This window comes from Cololabis saira, chromosome 10 (genome assembly GCF_033807715.1).
Source record: "Cololabis saira isolate AMF1-May2022 chromosome 10, fColSai1.1, whole genome shotgun sequence".
NCBI lineage: Eukaryota > Metazoa > Chordata > Actinopteri > Beloniformes > Belonidae > Cololabis > Cololabis saira.
Window position 1 is genome coordinate 15,103,058 of NC_084596.1, and position 14,240 is coordinate 15,117,297.

Consider the following 14,240-nt stretch of genomic DNA (forward strand, 5'->3'; position numbering starts at 1 on the left):
TTACATCCGTCTTCACACCTCATTATGTCCAATACTTTAAATGAAACTGCCTTTTCTTTTTTTACTCAGAGGTACAAACAACTGGCAAGGAGACTAAATTAAACAGCCTTTTTTTTTTTCGTTTTTTATGAAATGTAATCCACATATTTCTGTCTCATCTTATCAGGAAATTATAGTTTAAAATTACAGCTGTGTGTGTGCTGACAATATAAACACCACGCTGTTTGTTAGAAGTAGTTTGAAGTAAATATCAGCGAGCGTCAGTGTCAACATCCATACTAAAAGTACCTGGGACAATTTTAAATCTAAAAAGGCCCACTGGGGCACTTTAATAACACGAAATACCTGAAAATGAACACAGACCCTGTAAGAGCATCAGATTTTGATGCTCCCTGCACTTGCACAGCAAAGTAACACTTCCTCTGATTTTGCAGTCTTTTTCTACAGCAGACAAACTGAGGGGTTACCACCATGGTTATTTGGCTCAGTTGGGTGTCCCAGTAAGTGGGGATGGCATAGCAGGAAACAAGCGTGCAGCTAAGCAGAACACACCCATAGTTTGTTTAATTATTTACACCGTCTGTAGCTCTAAACTGTGAATACATTTGCAGAGGAAACGATACGAGAGCTGATCTATCAGAGAAGATGTGATGGGATGCAGAGACCTCAAGATCTGGAAATCCCAGTGTTGTACCATTAAAGCCACTATATGTAGTAACACCACCTGACCACTTGTGCGGACAGAAAAGCCACTGACAGCCCTCTGCTAGAGTGGAGATCTCTATCTTCTTTATCTGGTTATAGGTGCACTTTGATTCTTGTGAATATCCTGCCGCCGTGTGGTCAGATGTGGTACTAAAGCAAACTTAGCAACAACAAAAAAATGGACGTTTTCAGGGCAGATATTTTTGCTCACCTCTACAGCATAAAAAATAAAGTAAAAAAAATCAATCAATCAATCAATTTTAAAAAATGAACTTCCGTGGCAACAAATCTGGACACAACTGGACACCAGGATGGAAGTAAAGCAAAGTCCTCTAATGTGCCTCTTTATTTAAAGAAAATAAAAACGTCATTTAATCATCCTCCCAGGCCAAACAAGATTTTTGCACCTCCAGTCACTTTACTCTCTTTCGGGGATAGACGTGTACTGTAGCAGAAGAAAAGGCTGATGCTGTTTGTACAAGGAGAAGAGCTCGTCTTGTTGGGTGCTGCTCACACATTCATAGTGCCTGTGCCATTAGGTATGGCTCCAAAGGACCAAAGAATTACTAATATTGCACGCTCTCATTTATTCATCTCCATTCTAAACATGCTTTCCTATGTGTGTATGTATACATATTTACCGTATACATACATAGGTATGTACACCTAGGCACACACATAATTAAACATGTATAATTGTACATATATATTTATATAGACCTATAAATTTACATGTACATACATTTATAAAATTTTACACACAACACCCAGTCGCCCTCACATACACGCACACACACACGATGCGTCTGTGAGTCTATGTTTGTTTTATGTACACCTGCGCACAGGCACGCACATCAGTACAGATCTCAGACACACTTCATATCCAAAAGAAAGAAAAAAAAAGAAAAAAGTTGGTTCCTATTAAAACAACACCAGGTTGCAATTTTGGACACTTTCAATGGATTTCCAATGTTTGTTTAAAGCTGTGAAATTCAAAAAATATATATAATAAAAGGAGAAAAAAAAAAGGCATGGCGCTGCAACATCTGGTCTTCACTGCAGGTAAGTGGTTAATTTGCATAATGTGTACAGGTTTTTAGGATTTTTTTCCCTATTTTTTTTTTTATTTATTAATTTTTTTTTTTTACTTAACAGCATTTCCTTTTTTTTTATAAACCAGAAAAAACTAAACTCTACAGAGAAATTCCCCTACCCGCAGTCTTTCGCTGCCGATAGAGTTTGACATCAAGCTGTACAGCGCAGTCAAAAACATACTTACATCTGAGCTCATTTACAGGTACAGCCATAATCAAGGCACAAAGATCTACAAGTAGATTTGTTTTTCTTTCAATTAAGTTGTACAAAATAATATTACATTTTACAGTCTGTACAGGATAATTCAACCTTGCACAGTGTACAAGTTAACAAAAACAAACGAGAAAAAAAAAAAAGAACAATACAATTTTCTCTCCCGGCCCACCCCTCCCTCCCATCAGTATCTCTAAGCTAAAAGGATGGTCTGTGTGAAAAAAGGATGCAGGCTCGAGTCCGTGGAGGCAGCAGGGCTAAGGTGCAGAGAGCTCAGTCCCTTTTCCTTCATTTAAATCCGTCTTCATGTCGTCATTTTTCCCGCCCCCTCCCCTTTTTTCTAATCTCCCGCTTCGTGCATCTCTCGGCTGCTCGGTCCACCCTGCAGCTCGGTCAAGCTATCATCGTGACAGGGTAATAAATATTGTGATGCTACATTGTGTGTATGCTTCCTCTGGAGAAAAAACAACAACAACAACAACAACAACAAAAGTTATTAAGGAACCTGATGCAAAGTGCATTTTTCATATCTTCATCCACTCGGGTTCCCGTCCGTCCACTCGTCTTCACGTGAGTGAAGAAGCAGGTCGGAGGAGGAGGAGGAAGAGGATGAGGAGGATGAAGGGTCAGGGCACCAAAAAAAAAAAAAAAAAAGAAGGAAAAAAAAAAAGCCTGGAGTAACGGCGGGGGTGCCAGCGTTACATGGGGATGAAACTGGGAAAAAAAAAAAGTACAAAAAGAGAAAAAGTTAAAAAAGAGGAAGAGGATTTGACACACTTCAGTAGTACTTCATAGTCCTCGACATGAGGGGTGATCTGAGGGTCTTTTTTAGGGGGTGTGGGGTGAGGAGAAGAGGGGGGCGGAGGAAGGGTTCATCAAGGATGCAGATTGGTGGAAAAAAAGCACAGAAGGCTGACAGAGACGGTCTCTCATCCATCACAAGAGTTCGTACTGCCGCAGGTGCATTCTCTGGATGATGTCCCGGCAGTCGTTGAACACCCGCCGGATGTTCTCCGTGTCCACGGCGCAGGTGAAGTGGGGGTAGCAGTAATGTCTGCCGTCGTTGCTCGCGGTGCTGATCCGCTAAGGACGAGAGACAAGAGACAAGTCACAAAACAACCAGGATGCAGGTTAGACCTCCTCACATTCACTCAGACTACGTTTACATGCAGTCAAAATTTGGGTTATTGCTAATATTCCGGTTACTGAAACATTCGGAATATTCCGTTTACATGCGTGAGCAAACAGAGTTATCCCTGTATACATGGAAATTAATCATTCGGGATATCCCGATCAAACCAATGACGCGGAGAACGTGATGACGCAATTAGCGTCATTTCCGCTTCTTCTTCCTGTATCCAAATTCAAAACAAATGCTGCTTCGCGCAACTTTTCGCTCACCTTCTTGTAAATCTCGCTATCCCGGTACTTTCTACCGTCTACAAATGCCAAAATGTTCATATCCTTCATTACATTTATGAAGTGATTAGTCTCCTCCTCACTCCGAAAGTGTGGCGTGGTCTTGCGTTTCTCCGTGTTTAGAAGAACTTCCTGGACTCAACAGACCAGGATATTCCGTTTGGCGTTTATATGACCCAATATTCGGGTTTTAAAAGGAGTAACCCAGGGGCAAATTCGGGTTTTCATGCTGTATTTCACTTCCACTTTGCATCGTTTCATAATTTTCACAATAAAAGCCCTCACACACCGTTTCCCTTCCCTGTGGCTCCAACATTGAGTCGTCAGAGTTCTTCTCTGCCGTTTATACAAAATGTGTTCACTTATGACCAGAGGTTGCACAGAATCTTTTTTTTCTCAAACTAAAAATAACAGTTTTGTAAAGCCTAGAGCGTATTATTTTTGGGGGCCCAAAAAACAAGAAAGAGAAGTACAACCACCACGAACTCAAAGACAAACCCACAAGACTATTTCAGGCTTACACTGGACAAAATAAGACCCATATTTATCCTCAATGGGCCATTATTCTCACATAAAAGAAACATGTTAAAAGAGCTCAGGAGGGACAGAACGGGAAAACCTGGGTGTTATACACACACAGATGTAATCTGTCTTCATAGAAACTCTCATTATTCCTAGTAAAGCACTAAGAGCACTGAAAATAAAGCAATAATATTGCTAATAAACATATTACGGTCTCAAGGTTTATTGGTAACTATGGTGAACTGTGCAAACATGAGAAGCAACATAACTTCTATACACAGGCTAAAGAAAAGGAGGCTACAGAAAAGCTTTTTGTCAAAAGAAAAAAGGCAACCGTATAATTGTGACGAGACCGTCCTGCTACAATACTTTTTAAAATACATTGTTGCTTATGTTTCACACTTGCTGTCCTCAGGAAGAGGTTAGCATCAGCAGAATAGGTTCGTCAGGTTCAAAGCGGAAGAATATGCACAGCTACGAGCAGGACTGGTAAACACTCAGTTAGGAGTTAATGAGACGAGCTTATTCATGGTTGAACTCTGATTAAGTCGGGCTCATTTCAAAAGAGTCCAGACGAGAAGCGATGCACTTACAAGAAACTCGTCTCGGATGAAGAACTTGGCTCTCGTCACTCTGGGGTCTTCACCTGGTTCTGGGGTTGCTGAAAGAACAACAGTCGCCATTAAAAACAGACCGGGACAACGGTGACGGAAGTATTTTAACGCGTCGGGGACTTTAGCGGGGCACAGACCTTCATTTGGTATGGTGTAGCGAGCATATTCAGGGAAGTAGTCTTCAATTTTGGATTTTCCAGCTAATACTTTCTCCGCAAGCATGTCCTGCTTGTTCAGGAATAATATGACTGATATAGTGCGTAACCATCTGAAAGGAAAGAAGAAGAAATATACTGTTAAGAAACCTCTTCTTTTTTTTTTTTTATTGCAGAATTCACTATCGCTGTCATCACTATGCGTTATGTAGCCGAGGAGGTTTAGGTCTTTGCATTCATTTTAAAATTTAGTAGAAGAAAATATCCACATTATTTACAGGGACTTTGTTTTTTCACCTACTAATATTTACCAAAAACAAAAGGGAGTTGCAAGTATGCAAGTTCTTATTTTTAAATTCTTTGTAATTAATAATTTTTTTGATTAATTCTCGAAAAGCAGCAACAACTCATGAATCTAAAGATACATTTTTACGTCCCATCAGGATGAACTGGCTCGAAAGCAATTCAGTTACTTGTGTCAAAAAAGAGAAACACCCTGTAACTTATCAAACTATACTTATAAACTATGTTTGTCGAACAAATTATGCTTTTAAATTCTTAGGTATTGTCCGATTGCTTTTGGTAGCAGAGCTTATAAGCATAATTTCGTAACAACTGAAAGTGCAACAGACAAGACCTGCTGGATTTCTTTTTAGTGCATTTGCAGCTGCTCAACTCAAGTGAAGAGAAAGATAAAGATAAAGCTGTATATATATATATATATATATATATATATATATATATATATACTGTGTATATATATATATATATATATATATATATATATATATATATATATATATATATATATATATATAAATATATATATATATATACCGTATATATGTATTTTTTTTAAATTAAAACACAGAAAAGAAAAACAAGTATTCTGACAAAACGCAATTAAGAGCTTTAGACTCGCCTGTTGTTCCAAATACTGCGGAAGAGGTCCAGAGCTTCTCGTAGCCTGTTGGTGTTATTGTCTTCCCTTATTACCATGTTGTAGCTGCTGCTAGCCACCACGAAGATGATAGCAGTGACGTCTGTAGGAGGGAGAAGAGCTTTCATGTCAGGACAGCCTTTTCATGTCATATGTATTTAAAGCGTTTTATTGATGCTATTTGGGGGGAAAGAAACCAAGAACAGTCAGGCTAAAAAGTCTCACCGTTAAAGCACTGGATCCATTTTCTCCTCTCATCCCTCTGGCCGCCGACATCAAACATGCTGTGGAGGAGACACAGTTCTGGGTCAGACTCAAACACAACAAGATTCCCTGCTGCCCTCTGGTGGTGAGGATCGGTCGGGCAGGCTGTGCTGCAGTTAGCTGGCTTTAAACACATTTGCCTGCATTATATTTTGTTTTGTCCATATAACTCCTATTTTTTTTTATTTCCTTTTTTTTAAAGATCATGAGAAAAGACCTGATACGTCTGCTCCTTATCTCTGGTCCCACACAAAAATGTATTATAGAAATTAACAGGACAAATATGGATACATGATTATTCAATTAAAGATAGGGTAAGGGTTTTCTAGATAGCATCACATCTATTGCTATTTGAACAAAACACAGAACGCTAACTCGTCCCCGCCCTCTCCCCCATCATGAGCAAGAACTCTTTCCCTGTAGTGAATGGCCTGAGCAATGTTGGTGATGGTGCGAGGTGGAGACTCCCCCTAGGGCTGGGCGATATATCTAGATTTTAATATATATCGATATATTTTCAAACGCGATATGGTACGAGACAATATCGTTTATATCGATTTAAAAAAAAAAAAAAAAAAAAAAAATTATGATTTTGATACAGCTTATTTTGTGACAAATTGACTTGAATGTTTTATTTGAGATTTGCACAAATGTTTTGTTATTTGCATTGTTTATTTTTATTTCATTTGTTTTATACATTTTGATATTGTGCAGACCTCTGTTAATAAATGTACCTGTGTGACATTTGGCACAAGGCTTTGTATTAAAACTGACAGTTTTTTTTTAAGGGTTTGCCTCAGAAAAAAATGAAGCTAACAGAGATGCTATGCTATAATGCTTTGGGGGAAACTCCAATTATGTCACAGAAAAAATATCGATATATATTGAGTATCGCCATTTAGCTAGAAAATATCGAGATATGACTTCTGGTCCATATCGCCCAGCCCTACTACACACCCCAGCACGGAAACGGTGTCACGTTATACTAATAAAAACAATGGCTCTGGTTTTATGTTGTTTTATGTTTTTTTTTTAAAATGCTGATATAAATTATAAAGTACCGGTACATGTTAATTTAGAAAAGATGGACAGCATCAATTGTGTAGGCAGTGCCCAGTATGACCCTGGCTGAATGTTGGGAAGTCATCAAAGCTGGTAATGACAAATGCACGTCCCAAGGGAATTTATGACCCAGAGCTTTTTTTTTTCTTCTATCATTGGAGATGATATAACGTGATACAAAGGCCCGCTTCAGTTGGTAGAATGAGACTGTTATATCTGCAGCAGCAGAAATGGTTCATGTCATTAGAGTATATCAAAGCGTTTACTCTAACTTCTATCAGCTGCTCTTATCATTGAAACAAACACTAAATAACTGTCATCTGTTTCGGAAATCACACTGGATTCATTTTACATTCAAGTCATTTAGGTGACTGTGCTTTGCCTGCTCGTCTTCCTGCTGTCTGGCAGGCAGGCCGGGCCTCGGTCTTTTCTTCGAGGACAGACTGATGTTAGAGGCAACAAACTTATGACATTTCAGGCTCTTAACACGAGGCCAAGGTAAAAATAGCAGTAACGGCCAAGAGGGCATTCCAGTCTGAGATTATTCTTCACAGTGATGCACAGTTGAAAGGTTTTAAAAAAGAAAATTACTGGAAATTGCCTGAACAGCGTTCTTTTTTTAAGAAGTGGGTGACAAATGTTTGGAAACGCTGCTGCATGACAGAGGATGTAATCGTAGATGTGAATGGGGCAGAACAATAGTGTCTTATGCAGGGCGTGAATATTTCATTTATAAAAATAACTGAATGAAGTGGACGCAGATAAACACTGTTGATTTCGATGCTGTAGTGATCCTTCTTAATTTCTGCACTTTTCTAATTTAGACATTTTTAAAGCTTCAGTGCCAAAAGATTTAAATGCTTAATCAACAAATATAAAATGTAAAAGCTCAGACTTACTGAAAGTTCACTTTATCTACTTGGAATCTCGTCTCAAAAATCCCTGAAGTTAACACTCGGCAGCGTAGCAGATCCTGCACATCATGGAAACAAAGACAGTACGTTCAGAAATATAATACAACAAAGCACATTTTTTTTTTGAATTGACACATTTTACACTGCTCAGAATAGCAGGAGAACCGACCTGGTCCGTTGGTGTGTAGTCGCTCTGTCTTACAGAGTCAATTCTGTCCAGGAAACTGCAGGGAGAGAAACAGAATAGATTTAGATTTTAGAGTCAGGTTCAGCCATTTCTAAAAGCTGCAGAAAGACTCAAACATTTAAGAAATGTAATGTCAAGACGAGAAAGAAAAGAGAGTTGTCCTCATACGTGCTGACTTTGCAATATACAAAACCAAATACTCAACAAAAAAAGTCCCAACAAAAGACATTCTCCAGGTAAAACAATCCAAAAACAAAACGATACACCTATACGAGTCCATGCATTAAACGCAGCTTTATCACAAACACGATCTAGAGGTTGCTGCCATGTCTGACTCTGCAGAGACCTGGGATGCTGTCATTGTTTGAGCTGATCGCCACAAGAGGGCAGGCGTGCTCAGCCTGGGCTATTTTGGTCCTTTCTATCCAGAGTGATTACATAAGGCGGTTATTGTGGAGGTTAGAAGGCTTGCTGTTGCCATCTCCTCACTACAGAGAGAGCATGTGCAGCAGTGGAAGCGGCAGCAGTGGCAGCAGCTGGGCCTCGCTGCAGCTCAGCAGGCAGGTCCGAGACACCGAGGCCGGGGACACATGGTCACACGGGCCTCTGGATGATCTGGATCACTTCAACAAAGGCTGCTCCACGGGCCGTAGTACATTTAGACATAAATATAGATATATGTAAGTAGGGCCATAATCATAGCTGCTGTAAAAGACATAATTTACGGGTATTTGAAGGTGGTTCACCATCATAAAACAAGAGTCATTTCAATATTTATTCAGTTCCTGAGTCTATTTCAGAAATTAAGTTATCTGCTTTTCTATAGACATAATAATGGACATTATCAGGGTCACAAACGTACTTATTTTGGGGCTCAAAACAAAAAATATCCTTGAAAAATCAAGGACTACCGAGTTAAGCACAAAATGAGACGTGTTTTGTCTTCTCAAAAAGACCACAATACATTTACATCTAAAAGTCACACTGTGGAGAATTAACTCTTCTTGTTCGCCCATAAAAAGTACTTAAAACTTAATCCTCAATAATAAAAAATAAAAACACAATTATAGTGACAACTGCTTTAGTGATTTTTAAGAAAAGGTAAAAAAAAAAAACTATCCATTGATGCAGAGTTCCAATAATCAAGAAATGTCTATTAATCTTTCTTGTGCTTGTAGGATTCTCTTTACAGTTTGGACAACTGCTTGAGAAGAACCAGTGTCTGAATATGTCTCCTGACTTTGGGACAAAGAACCTCATTTTGTTTCCCTGTAAAATTCCTGATTTAAGTAACAATTACCAGCCCTATTGAGACCAGGTAATAGTGATTATGGATTCGACAAAAAGAAATGTACAACAATGGATAAACTAATTTGAACACAGGTATATCAGGTTCATCTTGAAGAGAGGATTCCCCCTGTAGTAAGGATGAAAGATGTGGACCAAAAACACTGTCTTGTCTTGCCTTGCCGTCGTGGATTTTCTAACCAAACTATCTGCAGTTTCAGGATGTTACCAGACAGACAACATGACTGCAGCCTACAGGAAACCTGATGCCCGCAGGATCAGTGTTCACGGTTTGGGTTTCTATCGGGAAGACTGTCACTTCATTTTCACTTCAGCCCTAAAAGTAGCACACTAACACACCCAACGAGGATTAAATAACTGAGAATGAATGCTGCATTATAAACCATTAGATAACAGCGACGCTGCTCATGTGCTCTGACAACCATGTTTTCATCACACTGACTATTTCTGCCTCAAACAGTCCACATGGAAGGGGAGAAGTAAGACTATATTTAAAAAGAGAACTCAACTTTCTTACACTAATTTCATGAGATCTACTGTATCTCCAAGTGTAGCGTCGAGTACGGAGGAAAAGAGGGGAGCATTTCAAACTCATGAGTCAAGTTTCTTCTTTCAACAAAAAAAACACCATCGCTCAACATTCAGTTTGACTTCTGCTCTTTAGCAACTTGTACAGCTTTGCTATTTTGTCGATTACTTAAAATACATGGCTTTTATGATCAAGACATGATAAACAGCTCATTATGGACAAGCATGTACAAAAAAACAAAACAAAAGCAGCTTCATTATCTTAGCCGGTACAACATTATGTACTTGTTAACCAGGCGTATTACAGGTCTAATCCTGTGAGTAAATTCCCACAATTCTTTTCCGTCTCTAACTTACAACCCGACCTTTGGACGGTTGTTACTTTTTGGCCAGATTGCAAAACTAAACGGACTTTCTAGACTTCCAACTTCTCTCAAACATAAACCTCTCCACATATCTTTAAAACGTCTTCCTCAAAGGTGTTTATTACAACTGGTGGTAAAGGGTTATAAGTATTTACTGTCAAGGATATTTGTATCACGAAAAGATAAAAAGTTTATTTCAGAGTTTATCTTTTTCTTTATCAATACCTGTGATATGGTAGGTAATAATAAAGACAGCGATAAAGGTGAGTAGTTTACCTCACTTCTTAGTCAGCCAGGATGTGAACTCCCTTATGACTGATATGCATTTCTGCTGACCATAACAAGCAATGATATTTAGACAGTTTCTGATGCTCTTTAAAATAAAAAAAAACAGCAGCAAATGAAAGTAGAAAAATATCTAAACAATAAATATTTCCAAACTACCAAAAAGGTACCACATGTTTTTAGGATACTGCTGTTATTTTGCCCCTCGTTGACTCATTGACTATTGGTTCATGCGCCGATTACTTCCTCAATTCTCAGGAGCTAAACATTTGCTGCTAGATCAAACTGCATATATAGCTGACTTTAAAAGGCTTTGCTGAATTATGGGATTAATCATTAACACATATGGAAAGAATTGTTAAAATATATACATACATAAATGAATAAATTGATATTTCGGTACGAATCGGATCAGATACTCATTTGGACCAGTCTCAATAAAAACTGCCATCTTGTCTTCTTCAGCTGACAACTTCAGGATGCTTCTTCCACTGACCGCTGAACACACACACTGCAGTTTTACTGGAAAATGTTACAAGTAAAAGTTTTGCATAGAAATATTTTGGATCCAAGGCAGCAAATAACAACTACAACAACCTGTTGGCAAGCAGCGTTGTAAAGTGGTGTTGACCGAAGCTAAAGAAGGGAAAGACTTACTAAAAAGCACACTAACAAGGTTGTGTTATTAGCAAATATTTTGCAAAATGCAAAATAAATTCAAATCGCAGCGACCTGAACAGTCACAGACATTTTTGGCAGCCTCAGACTCAACTCTTAAGGTTTGATACACTCTTTAGTTTCAGGCTTATCAAAATTAAAAATAAGGTTCTGTTTTACCAAAATGTTGAAGTTTTGGACTGACTTTTGTTAATTATTATTATTATTATATTTCTTTATTTGGTATGGACATCACAATAACATAGGACAAACCAAATGCACTGTTTGAGTGTTTTAGCATACATGCTAGTTTGCAACACTTGTCCACAGGAGGCTTTTAAAAAAATAATATAAATACAATACTCTAATCTGACTTAGAGTACATTATTCTTGTCATTGCTCTTCGTTAGCATTTCTTTTTGAGGGACTTTTGTGTTTAATAAAGATTTTTTTTCCCAAACAAATACTAATAATGAATCAAAAACTGAGTAAGGAGAATCAAACCTTATTACCCTTTCTTCAATAATTAATGGATATGTTTCACTTTGTGTCAGTGTTTTATTATGATACTTATGTTTTTGTCTGTAAAGATCTTATTCAAAAAGAAAAAATAAGGCATTTAATTTTCTTACGATCTTCCCCAGAGGCATTGAAAATGACATTTTCCTGCTTATTGGTATAAATATTAAAATCATAGTATTGTGATAACCTGCTATACATCATAGTATGTCTGTGTTTATACAGTGGTTATTGGTATAAATATTAAAATCATAGTATTGTGATAACCTGCTATATATCATAATATGTCTGTGTTTATACAGTGTATGGTGAAAACTAAAAGTGTATCAGAAAGAAGGGGAAAAGAAAAAAGCAAAGTGATGTAATTTTAAGTTCTTTAGAAAAAAGAAAAGGCCTTTGCTCTGTACTTCACAAGACACCGAACACAGTCGAGCGTTTCACTACACCGCAGACACAAATGCATCTTTACTCACAAAAACACAAAGTCCAGCTTTCACCTCATCACTGCACCAGTGTGAGAGTATTTTTAGTCCGTCTTCCTCGCCGAAACTTAGCTAGGTTATAATTACTGACTGCTTTGTGACTGCCATGTGACAGAAGTACTATAGATAGTGCACTGGAGATCCAAATATATTTTCCATTCAAGAAAAGAAAAAGAGAAAGAGAAAAGAAAGAAAAGAACACGGGTCCAGTATCCAGGGTTGGGGGGTGGGAGAAGACAAAGATAACATTAATTACCAAGTGGCTGTTCAGATAATAGCTTATCAAAAGGTGGGGGTGCAGTTTTAAGTGACTGCGACTCCTCTGGTGGAGAGCTACACACAGACGAACTGGGTTTAAGGTTTAAGGAAATGTGCGGTTTGCTCTGTTTTCCTCTCTTTCCTCTGAGAACTGTTCTCTGCTGGTATCGGCAATCTCTGGCTAATGTGGTCATTTTGTCAAACTTGTGGTTTGAGCAATAACAGACCACCAGTTTTCCACTTTGTTTTTAGCATGTGTGCACTTCATGGCAAAGTGTGCTTTAGTATTCAGACATTTGTTTTCCATTTGATCACTTCATGTCCATACACATTAGGAGGGCTGTAATTTCTCATTTATCCTTTAACCCTCACATGACGGGCCCTCTTGTTTAATAAGCCTTTCACTGCGCTATGACAGCTTGCTCTGAATTGGCAGGTTGAATGTAATAGAAATTACTACTACCATCTTGGTTATTACAGTCCCCCCCCCCCCTGCTCCCGCTCCCTCCGTGGGGTTGGGCTGTCTCTGTATTTAAGTTAAACACACTGTACTGGTCCTGCGGGCCAGTATGTGTTGCTATGTATAGGCTTTGTTATGAGCAGTATCACTTGACTGGGACTGGTCTTTATGTATTGCTGGTCTCATCTTTCCATAAAACATAGACACAAGCGCAAATAACACACACACACACACACACACACACACACACACACACACACACACACACACACACACACACACACACACACACACACACACACACACACACACACACACACACACACACACACACGTTGAGGGACAGTTGATGCTGGGGGCCTCGGGCCTTGGCCCCACGTGGTGCAGGTCACATGTTGCTGCCCATTGAGCAGGAAAGGGGGCAGAGGGAGGGTGGTAGCGGTGGAGCGGTGGAGAGGAGGGGGGTATTAAAAGGACTGGATGCTGGACCTCAGGGACATCATCAAGCAGCTCAACGGAGTCATCCTCCAGAACCAGCACACTGAGATGTTTTTGTGCCATTAGGCCGCTTTCAAAGAGCCACAACAAACGATTAAGAGACTTAAAACAAAGCCACAAGTAGAATTAATAGCAGAAATAGAGGTCTTGTTCCTGTACCAAAAGCTACAGCTGTATAATAATACACAAATGGTGCTAATAAACTGTGGACATTTGATTTTAAACGTCAAACGTTATCACTGAAAAAACTAAGGATACACAAATGCCCCTTTAATAACCTAAATATAAAGAGAAATTTGTTTTCTTAATCTAGTCTGACGAAGTGATTGTTTCCTTTTCACCCTAGTTGAACCACATTTTACTGATTTTGGATTTTATTAAGCATTTTTATGCATTTTTGAAGTGTTTTTGACCTATTTTGGCTTTTGTTACATTCATGGAAAAGAATCTCCTCCTCTATCATCGCAACCTTGTGCAGGATCGGGCGGACGTGGAAAAAGAACGGAGTGAAAGTGTTTGCCTGTGAATTAGACCTATGTTTTGGGCTCCTTACAAGGTCAATTTTTGTTTGAGAGCATGAAGGGGACCAGCCTACGCCTCATTCTTTCAAAAAGGTACAGAAAACAACGTGGAAAACATAACTTTTTTTGGGTTCTGTGTTTTCACTTTACGAGGATACAGCAGGAAGCAACAAGGAACAAACACCATTTCTGAAGCTTCATCTCTTGGTGTTTGGGTTCAAAACAACAAATGTGCAAAAGAAAAAAAAGCCCAACTGAAGCCATCAAGA

The 14,240-nt window shown here is 38.7% G+C and overlaps 1 protein-coding gene across 4 annotated transcripts in view; it reads right to left on the bottom strand.

Moving 5' to 3' along the window:
- Window positions 1–1,017: 1,017 nt before the first annotated feature.
- The window catches only part of gnal (guanine nucleotide binding protein (G protein), alpha activating activity polypeptide, olfactory type), a 52,643-nt gene continuing 39,420 nt past the window's right edge, over window positions 1,018–14,240 (bottom strand). For 2 of the 4 annotated variants that reach the window (XM_061731785.1, XM_061731787.1), the window contains exons 6-12: window positions 8,073–8,127; window positions 7,889–7,962; window positions 5,889–5,947; window positions 5,646–5,766; window positions 4,706–4,836; window positions 4,548–4,615; window positions 1,018–3,096 (exon numbers count right to left, since the gene is read on the bottom strand). In XM_061731785.1, the coding sequence (XP_061587769.1) occupies window positions 2,950–3,096; window positions 4,548–4,615; window positions 4,706–4,836; window positions 5,646–5,766; window positions 5,889–5,947; window positions 7,889–7,962; window positions 8,073–8,127 (655 nt within the window). In that variant the 3' untranslated portion in view covers window positions 1,018–2,949. Of the gene's footprint in view, window positions 3,097–4,547; window positions 4,837–5,645; window positions 5,767–5,888; window positions 5,948–7,888; window positions 7,963–8,072; window positions 8,128–14,240 lie in introns of all 4 variants that reach the window. The other 2 variants (XM_061731788.1, XM_061731786.1) reach the window with 2 other exon arrangements.